This window comes from Octopus sinensis, linkage group LG11 (genome assembly GCF_006345805.1).
Source record: "Octopus sinensis linkage group LG11, ASM634580v1, whole genome shotgun sequence".
In the NCBI taxonomy this organism is placed as follows: Eukaryota; Metazoa; Mollusca; class Cephalopoda; order Octopoda; family Octopodidae; genus Octopus; species Octopus sinensis.
The window spans coordinates 75,231,642-75,252,798 of NC_043007.1; the positions used below are offsets into that span (position 1 = coordinate 75,231,642).

General features: G+C 35.1%; 1 protein-coding gene across 1 annotated transcript in view; it reads left to right on the top strand.

The window, feature by feature from the left end:
• The first annotated feature begins 13,614 nt into the window (after positions 1-13,614).
• The window catches only part of LOC115217514 (E3 ubiquitin-protein ligase TRIM9-like), a 62,652-nt gene continuing 55,109 nt past the window's right edge, over positions 13,615-21,157 (top strand). Inside the window, exon 1 of the mRNA XM_029787237.2 lies at positions 13,615-14,909. Coding sequence (XP_029643097.1) covers positions 14,082-14,909 — 828 coding nt within the window. The 5' untranslated portion in view covers positions 13,615-14,081. The remainder of the gene's footprint in view (positions 14,910-21,157) is intronic.

The window sequence follows — 21,157 nt, forward strand, 5'->3', positions numbered from 1 at the left end:
GTGTGTGAGTGTGTGTGTGTGTGACAGGGATGAGCCAGTCAGACTGGTCATCCTTTTTGCTAGAAGATCCCTAGGTCTTATATGCTACACCACTGGTTTTCAGTTCATATTAATCAAATTATATTCACAACAAGAAGGACTTTCATTATAATACATCAGTTCCACACATTTACCCTGGTTCCATTTCGGACAACTGCACAAACATTTGCCATTTCACACATGTATGTAAACAAATTCCTTTCTTAAAAATTTCAATTCATTTTCTTTTTCAATTCATACAAAGTTTTTTAGGACGAATATAAGATCTAAAGTATATCCAAGTAGCAGAAAGATCGCCCAAAAGTGTATATAGATATTTAAATGTATTTATATATTCATCTATACACAGATGTATGTATAATGTGTGTGTATATATTTCCATAGAGGTAACCATTCATTCCATACAAAGTTATTTAGGACGAATATAAGATCTAAAGTATATCCAAGTAGCGGAAAGATCGCCCAAAAGTGTATATAGATATATAAATGTATTTATATATTCATCTATGCACACATGTATGTATAACGTGTGTGTATATATTTCCATAGAGATAACCATTCACTCCATACAAAGTTTTTTAGGACGAAAATAAGATCTAAAGTTATCTCTAAGAAACAGAAAGATTGCCCAAAAGTGTATATAGATATTTAAATGTATTTATATATACATCTATACACACATGTATGTATAATGTGCGTGTATATATTTCCATTGAGGTAACCATTCAATCCATACAAAGTTTTTTAGGACGAATATAAGATCTAAAGTATATCCAAGTAGCAGAAAGATCTTTATATAAGAGTGAAGTTGTGTGTCTGTCTACTCCGATTTAGATTCCTAACTACTCCCACATTTTGCGATGCAGTTTAACCAAAAGCGGGTATCTTATAGTCGTTATTCATATCGAGCCCTTCTGGGTATTAGCGCACGTCTACGGTGAGTCTACGATTTTACAAATAATTTACCATCATTTTTTTCCATTTTAATGCATTTTTTTTAAATAAAGGGAAGTAACTCTCAAACTTCACACCAATATGCGTGCTCATATGCAACGTAATATCACATCAGCAGCATTTCCTCACACCCTCCTTGCACTTGGCGAAGGCAAAATACCAGGGGATGAAAATGGTAATATTGCCATCAATTCCATTTGTACCATTGTTAAGACACCTTCTGATCTCAGAGATGCAGTGTTCCCAGATCTACAAGCTAATTATCAGAATATGAATTGGATTGGCCAAAGGCTATACTGGCCCCGAGGAATAAAACTGTTCACCATATTAATGATGAAATGCTAAAACTCATTCCTGGGGAAGTCTATGTATATCAGTCTATCGATACAACTCCTGACCCAGAGGACGTCATCAACTATCCAATAGAGGTACTCAATTCCTTTGAGCACCCCGGACTACCACCACACATTCTCAAACTTAAAGTTGGTGCCCCTATAATGCTCATCAGAAATTTGGTTCCCCCAAAACAATGCAATGGCACTCGTTTGATCGTTAAGTCCTTATCTCCCACCGTAAACTTATATCAATATTTGCCTGAATAATCATCATAATTCAGTGCAATCATTAACAGTACTTTCAAGCAATTCAGCCCCGAGCAACGCCACGCAATTCTGCTAGTATATATATATAAATGGCAAAATGTCTGTGTGTGTGCCCTTTATACAAATCCACAATTTTTCAGTTAGAGAGCTCACACTTTCTATGGTCACTTTCAAAACCGTCCAAGGGTGGTCGTGCACATCTTTACATTTCCCCAGTCACCCCGCAAAGCCATTAAAAAATCAATAGAAGTAACTTTTTTGTGAATTTTCTATCCAAAATGCAATCAAAATGCCCAAAACTTGATACGCCAATTGAATGCCAGCTAGCTGTATGTGATTGGTCGGAGATTTGGACAGTACTCGCGTATATGTGCGCACGCACGCAGCTGTATATGCATGCACTAGCACTATAACCCAACAACGCTGAGTCATAGTGCTAGTATATATATATATATATACATATATATATATATATATATATGCATATGTATATATATATATATATATATATATATATATATGCATATATATATATATATGCATATGTATATATATATATATATATATATATATATATATATTATATATATATATCTGCATATATATCTATATATATAAAACGTAGTTGTGTGAGTGTCTGTCCCCTTCGATTTAGATTCCTACTCCTCCCACATTTTGCGGTGCAGTTTAACCAAATTCGGGTATCTTATAGTCGTGATTAATATCGAGCCGTCTGGCTATTAGCGCGCATCTACGATGAGTCTACGATTTTAAAAATAATTTAACATCATTTTTTATTCCATTTTAATGCATAATTTTTCGTGTGTCGATGGCGGCGGAGTGGCGTCCACGCTCAAACACCTGCACCTGTGTTTGCTTCTCCCCCTTCTTCCCTCCCTTGTGAAGCTGTGGGGAAGGGAGTTTAAGGAAATCAACGTCGTAATGCGTTGTCAAGGAGACCAGCGTTCTTTTAGAACAACGACTTCATGGCTTGAAGACACCAAAACAGAAATGGCTAAGAAAGCCCGAATTGGCATCTATAAGGGAAGTAACTCTCTAAAAATGCTTATATAGTTATTTCCCTTACAAACCCGAGCAACGCTGGGTGATACTGCTAGTATATTATATATATATATATATATATATATATATATATGCATATATATATATATATGCATATATATATATGCATTTGCATATACATATATATTTATATATATGCATATATATGTGTGTGTGTGTGTGTATATTTATGTGTGCCTGTGTTTGACTCACCATCACCACTTGACAACCCATGTTGGTGTTTTTACGTACCCGTAACTTAGTAGTTTGGACTAAGAGACCAATAGAATAAGTACTAGGCTTACAAAGAATAAGTCATGAAGTCAATTTCTTCAACTAAAACCCTTAAAAAGTAGTGCTTCAGCATGGCCACAGTTAAATTACTGAAACAACTAAAAGAATATATATATGTGTTGAAAAATATTATGTGTGTGTTTGTGTTTGTTGTCCATCATGGCTTAACAGCCAGTGCTAGTTTGTTTATGTCCCCTTGACATAGCAGTTTGGCAAAAGAGACTAATACAATAAGTATCAGACATCATTAAAAACATTTACTGTGGTAGATTTGTTCAACCAAATCTTTTCAAAACAGTGCCCCAGCATGGCCACAATTCAATGACTGAAACAAATAAAAGATATAAGGTTATTGAGAACATTCCAACCAGTCATCTCATCTTCTTTTTCTGGCACAGTCTATCTAGGACAACATAATCTTATGTGTCCCTTTTTTCTTTTTTTTTCTTTTTTTTTTTTTAACATTTTCTGAACCAGAAGGAAAAAAAGGGGGTTTGGGGTTTGTTAGTATTTCTAGTAGGCTTAGCAAGCATGTATAGTTTGGCTAAATGCCAATTCACTTTCTTGAGATACATAATGTGGGTATTTTGGTACCATTTGTTAATAAGAAGGAGGCCCTTGCTAAGCATAACATTCCCACTGCTATATTTTATTTTAGTCCTACAAACTCAGATGTATTAAACTCTTATTTAGCCTTAATATCAACTGCTGTAATGAGACAAATGCCTCCTCTAAAATATCTGACACCTCTGCTTCTGTTTGTTTTTCTTGCCAGGATTGGTTGTGTAAAAAGTCTATGATTAAACAAAGTTGACACCTGAACATCTCATATTTCATACTGTAAAGTCACAACTTGTCAATACCAGATAATTAACTCACCCCTAATGTCAGCATAGCTGTCAACTAAGACGTGCAAAAATAAATATTATCTGAGTAATTACCTTACCTAATGACTTATGGTCTTTTTTTTTCTTTTGATGTAACAAGATTTCACTTAAATAGTCATCACCTTAAGCAGTCAGTCACCCTGCAATTTTAAAAATACATAAATATAGAGATAGAAATCTCTATATGTATAAAGCTGAAGTTGTCTGTGTGTGGCAGGTTTGGTAGCCTTCAACTAACACTGTCTCCTCCGAGACCCTGCGGCGCAAGTTGACCAAAATTGAGAGTATGATACAAGAAGGCTGGCTCTTCCTTCCATAGAAGAAAAAATTCAAATCGGACTATGTTAAGACCAAAAATTATTTACATCAAAAGGTGCTTTTTTTCTATGAAAATCCCTACTTTTTACGATTTTTTTTACTGCTGTGTCGTCATTTTTCGGTGTATTTCAACCAGAAAAATGTTCACTTAAAGAGAATAACAAGCTACATAATGCAAAATTTTTACTTTTCAAGAATTTCAATTTTAAAGGGTCAAAACAAACCCAAGCAACGCAGGGTGATACTGCTAGTATTTGTTAAAAGTAACTAAATACTAGTATGTATATATGTATGTATGAATGGCCTAATGGTTACAGTGTCGCAATCACAATCACCTGATTGTGGATTCAATTCCCAGATTGAGCAGTGCATTATGTTCCTCAGCAAAATACTTCATTTCATGTGACTCCTGTCCACTCAGCTGTAAATAGGTAACCCTGCAACAGTCTAGCTTTCAGTCAAGGGGAATGTTGGCCTGTTTGCTAAGCCAGTGGGGTGGCATCATTTGAAAGCTAAAATAACACAAAGTGTATTGTGACCAGCGATGTATAACAACATCCAGTTGTTTGTCAGTCACATGATGTTTGAAAGTATTACTAGTGGATTTGTGAAATAAGTAAAAAAAAAAAAAAACTAAATGAAGAAGGTAGAAAATTCATAGTACAATATAACATGGCTTCACATCACATCACAGGTGATTTGTTGTAACTTCACAGTCTGTTGAATAAGAAGGTGTGAGTCATTGGTTATACAGCTTGGATAATAAATAATTCTTTTTTTTTTTGGCCATCACTTGCTTCAGTCTGTGGCAATGTTGGGGCACCACCTTGACAGGTTTACTCAAATAGAACAACCCAAGTACTTCTTTTTTTTAATGTTTTTAAAGTCTGGTTCTTATTCTGTCAGTCTCCTTTGCTGAACAGCTAGGTCACAGGGATGTAAGCAAAATGCCAATTGTTAAGCAATGAGAGGATACACAGACACACAAACACGCTCACATACACATGTACATGCACACAGTTTTTGTATGTGATAAATGCTCAGGAGCAATAAACACTGAAAATGTGCAGAGAATAGCTTCTGTCACATTCCAGGGAGAAAAACTACAAGCAGTTAATAGCTTCTGTTACCTAGGTGACCAAGTCAGCAGCGGGGATTGAATCTCTGAAAGTGTAGCTGCTAGAATAAGAATAGCCTGGACAAAGTTCAGAGAACTCCTACCTCTGCTGGTGACAAAGGGCCTCTTGCTCGGAATAAAAGGTAGACTGTATGACGCACGTGTACGAACAGCCATGCTACATGGCAGTGAAACATGAGCTGTGACTGCTGAGGACATGCATAATCTTGCAAGGAATGAAGCCAGTATTTTCTGCTGGACGTGTAATATCAGTGTACATACATGACAGAGTGTAAGCGCCCTGAGAGAAAAGTTGGACCTAAGAAGCATCAGTTGTGGTGTGCAAGAGAGACGACTGCACTGATATGGTCATGTGTTGTGAATGGATGAGAACAGCTGTATGAAAATGTGTTGCACACTTGCAGTTGAGGGAACCTGTGGAAGAGGTAGACCCAGGAAAACCTGGGATGAGGTAGTGAAGCACAACCTTCAAACATTGGGCTTCACTGAAGCAATGACTAGTGACCAAGACCTTTGGAGATATGCTGTGCTTGAGAAGACCCGACAAGCGAAGTGAGACCATAACCCATGGCCTATGCCAGTGGTGTATAACCAGCCCACTTATGAGTACCCTTCAATCATTGGACAATAAACTTTGCTTGCAATGGCCTGTTGAGGCAAGTAAAATCCAAATTGCTGACATGGCCGATGTCAGTACTGCCTGATTGGCACTTGTGCCAGTGGAACGTTAAGAACACCATCCAAATATGATTGTTGCCAGGGCCGCTGACTGGCTCCCATGCCAGTGGCACGTAAAAAGCACCATTTGAGCATGATCATTGACAGCGTCACCTTACTGGCACATGAAAAACAACATTCAGGTGTAATCATTGCCAGTGCTGCCGGACTGGCTCCTGTGCAGGTGGTACGTAAAAAACACCTTTTGAGCATGGTCTTTGCAAGTACTGCCTGACTGGCCCTTATGCTGATGGCACATAAAAGCACCCACTACACTCTGGTGCAGCCTTCTGGCTTGCCAGTCCTTAGTCAAACCATTCAACCCATGGAAAGCAGACATGTGTGTGTATATATATATATATATATATATATATATATATATATATATTAATGTCTGTCTTATTAAACTGAAGAATTACTCAATACTTTTCATAGAGTACTAAATTATTATTATACATTTACAAGAAGAATGGTGAAACTGATTTTGAAGATGCATCAAACAGTTTCACAAAGGCTGGCTGACTGAAACTTCGAAGTCCCTGTCACAACCCTTCATGTAAAAGAATAATAACCACAGATACATATGTGTATGTTTGTTTGTTTATTTATTTTAGAAGTCTAACTATACACAAGCTAGAATTTTTTTACTTCCTTTACCTTTTATGCGCCATTTAAAACTAGATAAATATTGATTCATTTGCAATTAGTCTTTTTTTTTTGGGGGGGGGGGTTATTAATACTTATCCTACTTTGGTCTTACTTCGTCTTCCTGTCACAAGACTTGATATCTTCCCCTTAATTTATATTATTTTACATGGAGTTAGCTATGACACTTTACTTACTTTAACCTAAATATTTCTCCCTCATTTTTCTCGAGTCATTTTTCAGGAATTTTCCTTTATATATACATTTTTTGAATAAAATTCTTCTGTTAGTCATAGAAGAGTTAAACATTAATTAGTTTCTAATTTGGTTAAGGTGGTAAGCTGGCAATATTTTTGGCATGCTGGGCAAAATGCTTTGCATCAGCTCTTAATGTTTCGAGTTCAAATTCCACCAAGGTCAACTTCACATTTCATCCTTTCAGGATCAATATATTAAGTACCAGTTAAGCGCTGGGATCAATGTAATCAACTAATCCTCTTCCTAAAATTGCTAGCTTTGTGCCAAAATTTGAAAGATTTTGATTACATCCAATATGAACTTTTCAAGCAAATAACATCTTCTTATACTAAGCTTTTGAAGTACTAATTTTAAAGGGAAGTTAATATAAAATAGATTTATATGCCATCCAGTGACAACATTCTCTCATTTATTTATTATTCTAAAAAAGCTCAGCAGTTTATTGGAGAGAGCTAAAAATGTTAGGTGAAGATATAAAACTTTGAAATATTGTAGCATTGCTTAGCATTTTGTTAAGCTAACAAAAATTTATATTTTCAATTTGAAATACAAGGTAAATTCTGAAGAAGCCATACTTTATAAAAGAAATATTGCAAACATTGAATATGCCTAGATAGCTTTCACTAAAGCAGGAGTACCCCTTGACCTTTGCATTTAGGAGAATTGTCTTAAATTTGAAACCACCCACTGACAAAGTTCTATAAGAATCTACAGAAGAGAAATGAAAAAGAAAAAATGGCAGTAGTTGACCAATTCCGCCCATCCCTTACTTCTGACAAAAATGAAGGATTTCATTAAACTAAAAGCTTTTAAGGTAAAGTGGAATTGGTGCATTATTATTAATATTTAGCAATTACAGTATAGAAAAAACATTTTTAGGCATCAAAAACACAAAAACTGTCAAATTCACTTTCTATATACAACTTGGTCACTTTTACAGCATTGGAATTGTGCCAAAAATTTTAACATCTCAAGAAAAGTGGTGATTGTTTCATAGTCTCTGATAAATTCACCTGCCAAACAAGTACAATTCCATAATTTTAATATTTACTTAGTCTCAAACATTAGAATTAGCATTTGCAAATGTTAAATGATATTCTGGGTTTTTTTTTTTTTGTCTTTTTTGTGTTGTTTTCGTTTTGCACTCTGGATTCCAAATCAACAATTCATAATAAAGGTATAACTTCATTTTATGGTAATTTCACTGCTTAAGTATGTCTGTGGACAGTGTCTATTCATCATCATCATCATTATCAAATGTCCAATTTCCATACTGGCATGGGTTGGACGCTTTGACATGATCCAGTGAGCTGCAGGATGATAGCAAGTTACAATGTTCACTTTGGCATGATATCTACAATTGAATGTAATTCTTAATACCAACCACTTTACAGAGTTTACCAGATGCTTTATAATAAAATAAATAATAATGAAATTATTGTATACAGTGCTCAGGTGCACCACAACTTGTCAGAAAGTGCATATAAAGTACATGCAGTAATGTAGAAATGTCTGGAAAGCGAACAATGTATGAGTCAGATTCATGCTTGTGTGTGTATGGAGGGAGAAAATCAAGTGTAGTGTTGGCGAATCTCAGGAAGCATGGAAGTTTTGAAGGATGCAGTGCTCCGACAACTAACAACCGATGCCGGCAGTTTATTCATGTCACAGCATTAATGAGGTCACCAAGTGTATGTACATGTGTGTGTGTGTGTATATATATATATATATATGGTGTGTGTTTTTTTTGTTTCTTCATTTTGACATTGTGTGATTGTGGTAAATGAATGTCTTTGAATGTCTTTTATTTCCAATGTTTTGTGAGAACATGTTTGGCCATGGGTAAATATTACCTTGCTTGAAAACAGGTAAGGGTTGGCAACCGGAAGGACAGCTGGCCTCAGAAAATCTGCCTCAATAAACTCTTGTATATAAAGAATGGTATGGATATATAAAGAATGTATAAATATTAATATTTCCCAGCATAACACATAACAAAAATAATATTAAGCTCTCAATTTTGCAAAAACTTTCACTTCTGATAAGCAAGTTTAAATTCCCTATGCAATAGCAGCAGTATTTCTTTATTGCCCACAAGGGGCTAAACAAAGACAGACAAAGGGATTAAGTCGATTACATCGACCCCAGTGTGTAATTGGTACTTAATTTATCAACCCCGAAAGGATGAAAGGCAAAGTCAACCTCGGCAGAATTTGAACTCAGAACATAAAGACAGACGAAATATCACTAAGCATCTTGCCCAGCATGCTAACGATTCTGCCAGCTCGCCACCATTGTAAAGAAAAGTAATTTCTTTACAATGAGTTATCAAGTTTACGGTTTGATTGTGTAGCTCCTTTATGGTGAAACTTTCTTTGGTAAATTTTCCCTCAGCAAAAATTTTTACAGTGAATTTTTCTGACACATTGCTGCCTCCATAGCCAATCTGATGGCCTTCTGCCTACTGGCCCCTGTGATACTGAGTATATTGGAGGCCCTGCAGAGGGACTAGCCTGCAAACCCGCTGCATCTCACTTTGATGGGATCACAACTTGCTTGCCACCCATTGCTTTGACATAGCTAAGAGTTTCAAATAAGAGGGGGAAAAAAACAAAAACATATCAACCAGTGAAAGTTAGAAATATACAAACATTTACACTGAACAGAGGAATGTATGTTCTGAAGACTGATTTGCACTAATAAACTGAGAAACCTGTCTAGTGCCTGAAAGGAAACTTAAGTGTAAGTGAACGAAGCATTAAACAGCTGCAAAAGAAGAAGAAAGAAGAAAACTCTCAAAAGGCATTTTATACACTATGTTGCAAAAGATTATAACACCAGTAGTGGTTTGATATCTCTTGTATTTTACTCGTTTCAGTCATTGGACTGCGGCCATGGTTGGGCTGAGTACATATTTCTAATCTGGTATTTATTCTACCAGCTTCTTTTGCTAAACTGTTATCTTAAGGGAATGTAAACAAACCAACACTGGTTGTCAAGTAGTGAGCTGAGGGGATAAACACAAAGACACACACACAATACACAAATATATATATATATATATATATATATATACACACACATACACATATATATAAATATATATATATGTAGTAAGTTGCTTGCTTACAAACCACATGGGCAAGTGTCTTTTACTATAGCCTTGGGCCAACCAAAGCCTTGTGAGTGGATTTAGTAGATGGAAACTGAAAGAAGCCTGTCATATACATATATGTGTATATATATATATATATATATATATATATATATAGATGTATATATATATGTGTGTGTGTGTTTGTATATATATGTCTGTGTTTGTCCCCCCACCATCACTTGACAACTGATGTTGACGTGTTTATGTCCCTGTAACCTAGCAGTTTGGCAAAAGAGACTAATAGAATAAGTACTAGGCTTAAAAAGAATAAGTCCTGGGGTTGACTTGTTCAACTAAAGGCGTGCTCCAGCATGACCACAGTCAAATGACTGAAACAAATAAAAGATTTAACTACTCAAACTGACCATACATTCGAACATACATACATATATACATACAAACATACATACATATATACATACATATAAACATAAATTCAAGTATATACATATGAAGTGCATTCGAAAAGAATTCAACTTTATTTTTTCCTACCACTGCTGCATGGTCAAAATCCCTTGGGTGAGAGATGGTACACACACATGATAATTTTCATGTCAGTATGCCATGTCAGTTTCAGACATACAATGTGGACTTGTCAAATTTACATTTTCATGCAAGATGACCAAATGCATCAAGCAGGGACCACAAACCCCATATCTCATCACCAGTGATGATGGTCTTCAAGAAATCTGGATCATGGTTTGCACAGTTCAGCATGTCCTGAACAATTTCCATGCAGAGTTGCTTCTTATTTCTTTATTGCCCACAAGGGGCTAAACATAGAGGGGATAAACAAGGACAGACAAAGGGATTAAGTCTATTACATCGCCCCAGTGCATAACTGGTACTTAATTTATCGACCCTGAAAGGATGAAAGGCAAAGTTGACCTCGGCGGAATTTGAACTCAGAACGTAACGGCAGATGAAATACTGCTAAGCATTTCACCCAGTGTACTAACGTTTCTGCTAGCTCGCTGCCATGCAGAGTTGTTTCTGCTGCTCTACCAGCATCTTAGGGTTGCATTCCACCACAAGTGCATGCACCATTTGTGCATGTTCTGGCATGCATAAATCCTCCATTAAAATGGAATGCTCTGATCCTGTGCTTATCCACACTTTGTGAGCAATTTCTTGGATTGTTACATGTGAGTCTTCTATGATAATTCACCAGACCTTTTTCAATCAGTTCCTTGTTTCGGCTTGTGGATGGCCTGCCTAAGTGTGCCTCACTCTCCACTGAGGTGTGGCCATGTTTGAAACAGTTGTACCACTCCTTGATCTGAGTATTTCCCATGGCATCATCACCAAAATCCTGCTGAATCTTCTTGATGGTTTCAGCTTGAGTATCACCAAGCTTTGGGTAAAAATTGATACATTCAGTGAAAACAAAATTCTGACAAGCACACATTACCTGTCTGTAATCTATGCATAACAACCAGGAACTGATGCCACCTAATGGTGCAAAGATTTTCATGTATACACAGGAAGAGTGGTGTGACCTCTCACTCAAAGGATTCTGGTCATACAGCATTAGTTTTGGCTGAGAAAAATAAAGTCAGATACTTTTTGAATGCACCTAATACATATGCAACGAGTTAGATAGACTAATAGATATTTGCATATATGTATATACATAAGCATATTTTTATATACATATCTATTTTTTAATAATATATTATTATTAATATTAGGAAATCAATATCAAAACTCCTCAGAAAGATATACACGTGTGAAAAATAATTGTTTTAAAAATATATACATAAATAAATATAAATACATATTTATATTTATTTATTTATATATTTTTAACACAACTGTTTTCACACATGTATATCTTTCTGAGAAGTTTTGGTATTGATTTCCTAATATTAATAATAATATATTATTAAAAAAAAATATGTATATATCACTTGTATTAAATATATATACACTTTAATAATATTAATAGTTTGATACAATTGAGCACTCAATATAAATTCAGTATATAATATTCTCATTGAATATATTTAACTAATGATTTATTTTTATATACATACATAAATGTGTGTATATGCACATATATATATATATATATAAACACACAAAGTGGAGCTAGTTGTATACATCATTTTCATCATCATCATAATTTTAACATCCTCTTTTCCATGCTTGCATATGTTGGACAAGGTTTATTGAGTCAAATTTCCTATGACTGGATGCCCTTCCTGTCACCAACCCCTATCTTTTTCCAAGCAAGGCAATATCTTCCCCTGACCAGACATATTTGTGAAGAATATTGGAAATGAATGACACTGCTTGTATGACAATGATACTCATTTACAACTATCATGCAATATCAAGACATTCACACATATACACTTAGATCGATCCATCCATCCATCCATACATATATACATACATACATGTCGTTCAGAACCTTGCTTCCCAAACCATATGGCTATAAGTTCAGTCCCAATGCATGACACCTTGGGCAAGTGTTTTCTATTATGGCCCAGAACCATATTAGAAAACACTTGCCCAGTGTCATGAAGTGTAACTGAACTCATAACCATATGGTTTGAGAAGCAGGCTCCTTAAAGATAGCCACAAAGAACTAGAGTTTCACATATGTAGTACAGCGAGTGGAAAAAACTTTGACGTATTGAGATCATTCGAACAATTAGTATACAAAAACTCCCGTGGGATTTAAAATTTAGAAAGAAAGGCAAGGGAGGTAAGTCAACTCAACTTTAATCTGCACTGTCAATATCAGACGAGTGTAGGCCGACAGCTTGGTGGGAGAAGTTGGAGAGACCCTTAGGTTAAACATTTTCTATGTCTTGCGAGCCAAAATGAATAGGAAATAAAACTATAAACAAACACACCTATAGGAACTGCTTTTTCAATTTCTTTTCGCTTTACATGGCACCTGTTGTTATGATGAATCGTTATCATAGACATATTTCCCCACCACCACCAGTCTTAGATAAGATATTTCAATCAAATTATTCTACTGAATCATGACGTTTGGCACTTTACAAACAGCTACGGTCGTAGCCACTGATTTGACATATTATTTGTTTTTATTTATCGTCAGAGATTATTGTTAAAACCAACCCTTTTTAAATGAAAAAAAAAATTAATTCATCAACATAAAAAGTACGAAATACTTGATAAATGTTTCTTTTCTTATAATTGGAAACGGATGCAAAGTCATTGAAAAAATAAATAGACTGATCTTTTCATTTGTTTGATTAAGGAAATTTTCGTACAGCTATTTCCATATTCACCTGAAAATGATGTTAATATAACATTTTTTACTAAACTTCGTCAACAATTTCATAAAATTCTCACAACTATTTATGTAGTATTTTATAGCTGATAAACGATTGGAATAACGCCTTTTATTATTTCATCATCAGCGCTAAATAATACAATACCTGTTCATAGTATTGTGTGTATATGTGTGTGTGTGTGTGTGTGTGTATGTGTGTACAAACTACTTTATTTTTTTATTTTGATGTTGCTTGGCAACTCTTAAATGAAACCCACAGTTGTCTACCCTTGGTTTACATTACCGCCCTCCCCCACCGCACCTCAACAACTCTTGCCAGCATCTTTCTTCATTTGGGCTTCCTGCCTCTCACAATCTGCTATCCTGCATCTATATTATCTTCTGACTTGAAATTATTAGCTTCATTTTATTTTACATGTTTACTCCTGCTGTCTCTTACAAAAGCCAAGCAGGCAAGTACCTGCGATGTGTGGTTGGTACAGTTAGTACGTGTATTACTTTAATCAAGGTATCCAGGATTACTACTACCGCTACTGACGTTCATTTACCATCATTGTTGTTATTTTTTGGATAATCTTACCAAATAACTTAAAGCTCGCCACTCATGATTTTTGAAGGGTTACATTCTTAAAGCAGCTTTCTTCATTTATTGTTGGCGACGTTAATTAATGTCAATGTCGCACTGACTAAAATATCTTCTAATATATATATAAACATCTTGTGATTAATCACCAAAATGGAAGAAGAACTAAAATGCCCCGTGTGTTCGAGGTATTTCTGCAATCCAGTCCTGTTGCCGTGTTTCCATTCTCTGTGCATGGTGTGTGCTGTACAAATTCAAGAACTTCTACCACCGTTTGGACAGCAGTCTGGAGGGAATTGTGGAAACAGTAATAGTAATAGTACTGTCGGGGTTCTAGATGAAGCGGGAGCTGTTTCTGTTGGATCAGAACAAGATCTTCCCGACATAGACAAGCTTAGTATTGTCAGCGAAACTGACAGCGGTGTGATCTGTAACAGTAGACCAAACAGCTACATAGGATCTCTTGGGTTTGGAAATATATTTTCCCAAGCTTCATCCGGAACCCTGTTCAGTATCCGATGTCCAGTTTGTAAGAAGATAATATATTTAGATGAACATGGAGTACAGGCTTTACCGAAAAGCAGTATACTGGAATCAATCATCGAAAAGTTTGGATGCGGCTCCGAGGAACAAACTACGGAAGACTCTGATTTAATTAAATGTCAGCTTTGTGAACAAGATAGCAATGATGCAGCGTGTATGTGCGAACAGTGCGAGGTGTTTTATTGCGATTCTTGTCGAGAAAGATGCCATCCATTTAGGGGTCCGCTTGCCAAACATAAACTTGTGAGCCCTTGTCAAGGCCAAATGCTTTTAAAGAAAAACAAAACAAAAGAATCCAAATGCCAAGAACATGTTGACGAACAGCTGAGTATGTTCTGTCAGCTCTGTAAGGTTCCAGTTTGTTATGTATGTGCCCAGGAAGGGAGACACATTAACCACGATGTCCAAGCACTAGGTGTTATGTGTAAAACACAAAAAGTAAGTTATCTTCTCTATTGTTGTTGTTGTGGTGGTGGTTATCGTTACGGGGCACTATTCATTATATTTAAACTAAACCATGATCGTACCATAATTATTTAAAAAAATAGTATTATGAAAGATTTAAAATTATTTTTTAATGTCTTTTTATTGTGATTTATACGTCATCTCTCTTCCTCCTCTCTATCTCTCTGTATGTATCATAATTTCGTTCAAACTGCAGTATACTTAGATCTCATGGTTGTAAGATCGAAACATGTTGCAATTAGTAAAAACATTATTTAAAATATATATAATTCTCGGCAGTTTAACGATGTGGGCGCTTTTCTTTTCTGTGGGTGGCTACAAGTGATATACTAATCCTGCTAAGTGTGTGTGTATTTGTGTAAAATAAACGCCTTTAAACGAAACTACGCCCCTGAGTCACTACTTAGCTTCTCAGCTGATTATATATATATATATATATATATATATATATATATATATATGTATATATGCATACACACACATATATATATACATACACACACACACATACATGTACATACGTATATACGTACGTGTGTGTATGTATGCATATGTATCTAATTTAGTCCTAAATGTAAATATTTACACATACATTATGCACGTAATATATGATTCATGTATGGAAGCATATCTCCCCCTCCTCCTCTCTCTTTCTATGTATGTGTGTATATATATCTATATATATGGGTGGAGGGGTATACACTGGCGCTATATATAATTAATATATTTATATCATTTATATGTATATAATTTATGAATATATGTATATACATATGCTCCTCTCTCTCTCTCTCATATATATATATATATATATATATATATATGTACGCACACATACATACGCATAGAGAAAAAGACAGGTAATTACATATATATATAATTAACGCATGAGTTGCCAAATCAATATCATAATTACTCAATCGTTTCCTGAGTCTCTAACCGTATGGCAATTTGGTAAATTATTTCCTGTTTTGGCGAACGACTCATCATCGGTATTATTATTATCATCATCATCATACTGTCCCCCTCCTCCACTCTAAGAAAACTCATTAATGATAATTTTACCATAATTATTCACGCTAGAATAAAAGCCAAAAAAAAAAAGCAAACTACATTTTTTTTTTTATTTTATCACGAACGTTACATTTAATGTTTTTTTTACTGTAGATATATATGTATGTTGTTGGTTTGTTCCATTGAGTCTGCCTATGGACATATTTGGTAAAAATTACCTGGTGTATATCTCTCCAGGGGTATTACTGGCTGTCATACATAAAAACCAATCAGCTCTTAGTTTCCTTTTATTATATTAGATATATTTATATTTATTTCTTCCTTGCTTCATCTTGTTGCTCCTCATATACAGTGAAAACCACAGAAATATTTTACGTCAGGTGTAATAAAACGAAATACATTAATTAACTTCGGTTTCTATTTATATTTCCTCGGAACCATTTTTTTACTCCCTCTACCCCCTTTTTTTTCTGCTCCCTAAGTATAAACTTTTATTATATATTTTCTTTTCTTTTTTTTCGTGTTTGTGTTATATTTAATTTCTGAGTATATAGCACTTGTATTCTGTGATTTATTAAATTAAAAGAGACAAATTTATCTTAAAATGAAATGGATTCGTCTTTAATATTTTCGCGAACCTATATTTCTCTTTGCATCGACTACTACCTGGCAGCACCTTTTTGGAACTGGTTCTCCTTATCATTTTTACAACCTATATAACTCACTGCCAAATACTCGCTTCATCGAGCAACTTGTTGAAAAAAATTACATTTTCCGCTGATGTCACATTCGTTAAAGACATTTTACTGCAACTTTCAACTCCCGCATTGGTTATATTAAATTATCATTTTCCCCCGATCTTCCTTCAACTTTAACTCAACTTATAATCGCCCCAAAATGTTTAAGTTCTCTCTAACCTTCTTATCAGAGACATTAGAGCATTCCTTTCTCCCCAGAGGATATTCCTCATCTCAGTTTCACCTATAATATCCAATAGCTTAGCCGCCCTCCCGTCTCTGTCTCGACTGACAAGCACCAGTTGCCACCATTCCTTACCAACACTTCGCCTCCTCACTTTGCTTATTTGAGGTTTATTTTAGTTGACAACATTAAAGTTGGGGAAATGCTTTTTCGTAGGTACAAACTAACTATAACACACACACACATATATATATATATATATATATATATATATATATATATACGCGCGCACACACACACACATATATTATACATATACACGCACACATATATATATGCGCGCACACACAAATACACCTTACACGTGTGTGTACATATGTATATATATGCATATATATTTGTGTTGTATATATACACACACGCACTCACACTCACCGACAGACACTCGCAGAAAGTGAGTGAGAGAGTGGGGCAGTACCTTTCTCGTAATTAAAAATCCTTTTACATGGCTGATAAAAAAAAAAAAATACTGTTTACCTGGAAAATTTATTGCTTTGAAAAACTTGAACATATGTGGTGGTAAGGAGGGAAGGGGAGCCGACTGTCTGTTCGTTGAGGCGTAATGTTATTACTTCCAAATATATTTGATATGATGTGACTGACTTGGTTATATTTAAGGTGTGTGTATGTGGCTCCCACACTCGCATGGAGCAAACTTATTCCAGAAGTCTATGATATTAATGGGGAGAATGGTGATGGAGTTAGAAACGGGAACTTTTGGTTTTCACTATGGACGCTCTGTTAAAATTGCAGAAAAGCTTCCCCACTTTTTTTCTATATTTTCGTTTTAACTTCCTTCTGTTAATCTGCTACTCTTATTTTGGAACTATCAAGATTGATTTTAAAACATGTTATGTTTTGTTCGTGTGCAGTGAAGTATTTCACATGAAATTAATTGCATGACTGAACATAAATATTCGTTTAATATTTTATTTCTTTACTCTCTTGATGTCATTTTAAATTCCGTCTCCACAAAAAGAAAGAGAATCTATGCTTTCTTTCCAACAGTTGCATCCGAATGTCAAAGTTTTTGATGCTCGGTTGAGCAAACTAAATAATTGATTTATTTTGTAGACAAATGAGCAGACTTCATATTTCCAATGCTTTATTATTTGTATGGCAATTTTTTTCTCCAAAAAATTCTTTGAGGCTTTATATTTAGCTTGTTTTAATACATTTTCAGCTTGATTTCATTGTCAAATTACATAAAATGCAAGGAAATAACAACTAGGAAAAAATATAAAATATTTTGTTCCATTTATTTTTCTTCATGGCTTTTAGCTTTATACCATTCAGGAAATATTTTATTAGCCTAATCCTGTTATTTTTCAAATGAACAAAAGAAAAATTAGATTTTTTAAATTAAAAATTCTACTTTTTTCACTTTAATCAGATATAGTACCAAACAAAAAATACAGGATTAATCAAATACTTTTTTTTTTATAAATTACCATTTATTTTTTCTAATACACTTATCTCTATTTATGTAATTGATACCATCACAGAAAATACATCAAAATATTTATTTGAAGCATATAAAGAAATTTTAGATGAAGCAACTAAGTGCAAAATTAACATATCAGACCAAAAAGAGTATATTTTAGGATGTAATTTATGATTGTCACTCTACTCAGTCTTTGACTTGGTTCTAAATGATTCCCCTCTACTTTAAGATGTGGTTAATTATTTTCTGTGAATCTAAAACTTCACTTCCATCTCCTCCTGTATTTCCTGATAAACACTGAGTCAGAATATAAATTAATTTCCTGCGTTCTGCTCTGTAACACATTTGGATACCAAAACCAGGGACTCCACCCAAGATAGGTACTAAAATTGGATCATCTATTTGTGTGTGTTCTCTTCTATTTTTAATTATTTGAAATTATATACATACATATATATATATATACATATATATATATATATGCACGGACACATGTATACACACATGGTTGTGCATGTGTATGTATGTATGGGCCATAGCTGAGAGTAAAACTGGTCCCACGGATCACTTTCAACAAAAGTACAAATATAAATGGCAAGTACTAGAAGGGCTTCATGGAACAGCACAGCCTTGTTTTTGCTAATACAAGATTTCAGAACCATAAAGTTTGGTTCTAAATATACAGCCGTCCCTGTCACAGTGTTGTTCAACTAAGCTACATCTTAACTAGAAAGAAGTGGATTAATATCATTGAAAATTCACATTTGTACAACTCTTTGAATGTGTTGAATCTGACTGCAGAATTGTTTCATGCAAATGCCAGGTAAGTTACTGCAAAGGACTAACCAGAGATCCTGCAAAACATATCAACCAGGTGATGTTAACCGATGTAAAGAATTTTCAATTGCTATACACAATAAGTTCATGAGGAGGCAGCAAAAGAGCTCAGCTGAGCCAATGGTACTTCTAACATTGATGCTAAGCAGAGGAATCCTAGAAGACCAACAGTCAAGATCACCAAGCTGTATCGAGAAACTGACTGTAGTGCATCCATAGGGGAAGCATTCATGGTTGTATAATCAGATAATGAAAGATTTACTATGACTCAATCTCCCAATAGAAATGAATAGCAACAGAGCGTCATAATTATCCATGTAAGGAGTACAACTGGATGATGATTATAAACGGGTTTGTAATCCCTGTGACTGACTTGGAGACAAGAATTGCAGTGCTGTATATGACACCCTAAACTACCAACATGTATAGCACTGGAATTGCTCCCAAAGAAGACACTAATTCGTTGCTTACAATGGCGAGAGAGGATTTGAAGAAAGCAGGCCAGAAACTTCAATTTAGGTCCACTACAAATACTGAAAAGCACTTAGATTCATCTAAAATAGAATTTGATGAAGCATACACAGAAACTCTAGAGGCTCACATTAAGTTCAAATATGAAGAGGTTGACTAGCTCCACAGTGAGAACAAGCACACTGCCGCTTGGGCAACTCTGATGAAAATACCATAAGAGAACTTCTCAAGTAATCCATGTTATGGGAGAACCATTGACCAGCATTTAGAGGCCTGCTTTCAGCACTTTAGATTGCTACTTGGTAACACAGTTATGTGACTCCAAATTTAACAGGAATCCTTTCTTCAACTATAAATTAGCAGACAGCCTACTGATCCAGATTGGCCCATCCACCACCGTTAAGAAACAACAAGACCCCAGGTCCAGATAACATCCAAGCCAACACCTGGAAAAGTCTACCCTTTCACCGATATCTGATGGACTTATGTAACAAGACCTATAAATAAAACAAACCAACAACCTTGTAGAAGTCTTCAATTATTCCACTTTTAATAAAAAATGATCCCCAACTGTTTCAGAACTACAGAGGAATTTTACTCTCACCTCCACAATTCAAAACTTTCAACTCTATGGTCATGTATTCAGTCTTTGCATTGGGAAACAGACCAACTTTGGCAGCAGCATTCTCAGGAGATGTTAAATCTGATATATCACACAGTTGAATGACTTTGTTGGTAAGATCATCAAAACTCTACAATTCCATTCTCCTTAATTGAATTTCCCCTTATATTGGTCTCATCTTATAATGGAACCCAAACAGCTTCCTGTGGAAGGCAGATCAACACTACCTCAGACCCTTGTCATTTGAAGAATTATAGAATAACTAAGAATGTCCGAGTAAAAAGTATCAATTGTATTTGTGCTTTTTCAAAATATTTGATAGTGTCGGCAGTAAGGTAATGTTACATATCTTGTAGAACTGTGGTATTCTAGATAAGATTGTCAAGGTCCTTGCTGTCATGCATGAAAATCCATGAAGTCTTGTACAAAGCATACATGGTCCAGCTGGAGCATTTCCAACCACAGCAGAAACCTTTCAGAAAGACATCTTAGCTCCTTTTTACTCTGTGATTGTAGTGGACTACATCCTTAGACAAAGTCTTGAGTCCCCAAAGGAAACAGCTTTGCCATCATGCAGAAACAGTCAAGATGTCAACAGAGCATGTATCTCTCTAACGCTCACTATAATAAAAATTTTGCCCAGATTTGTTAATATCCTTGAGAATTCTGTATCCAAAGTTGGTCTCTCTCAATGCAAAGAAAACTGAATATATGACCATCACTAAGAAGGAAACCCATCTGCCAATTTGTTCTAATGATAATACATATCTTGATGAGTTTAGTGACTACGCTCGAGCAGCTAACTGGCTTCTGTGCCAGTGACACGTAAAAAGCACCATTCGAGCATGATCC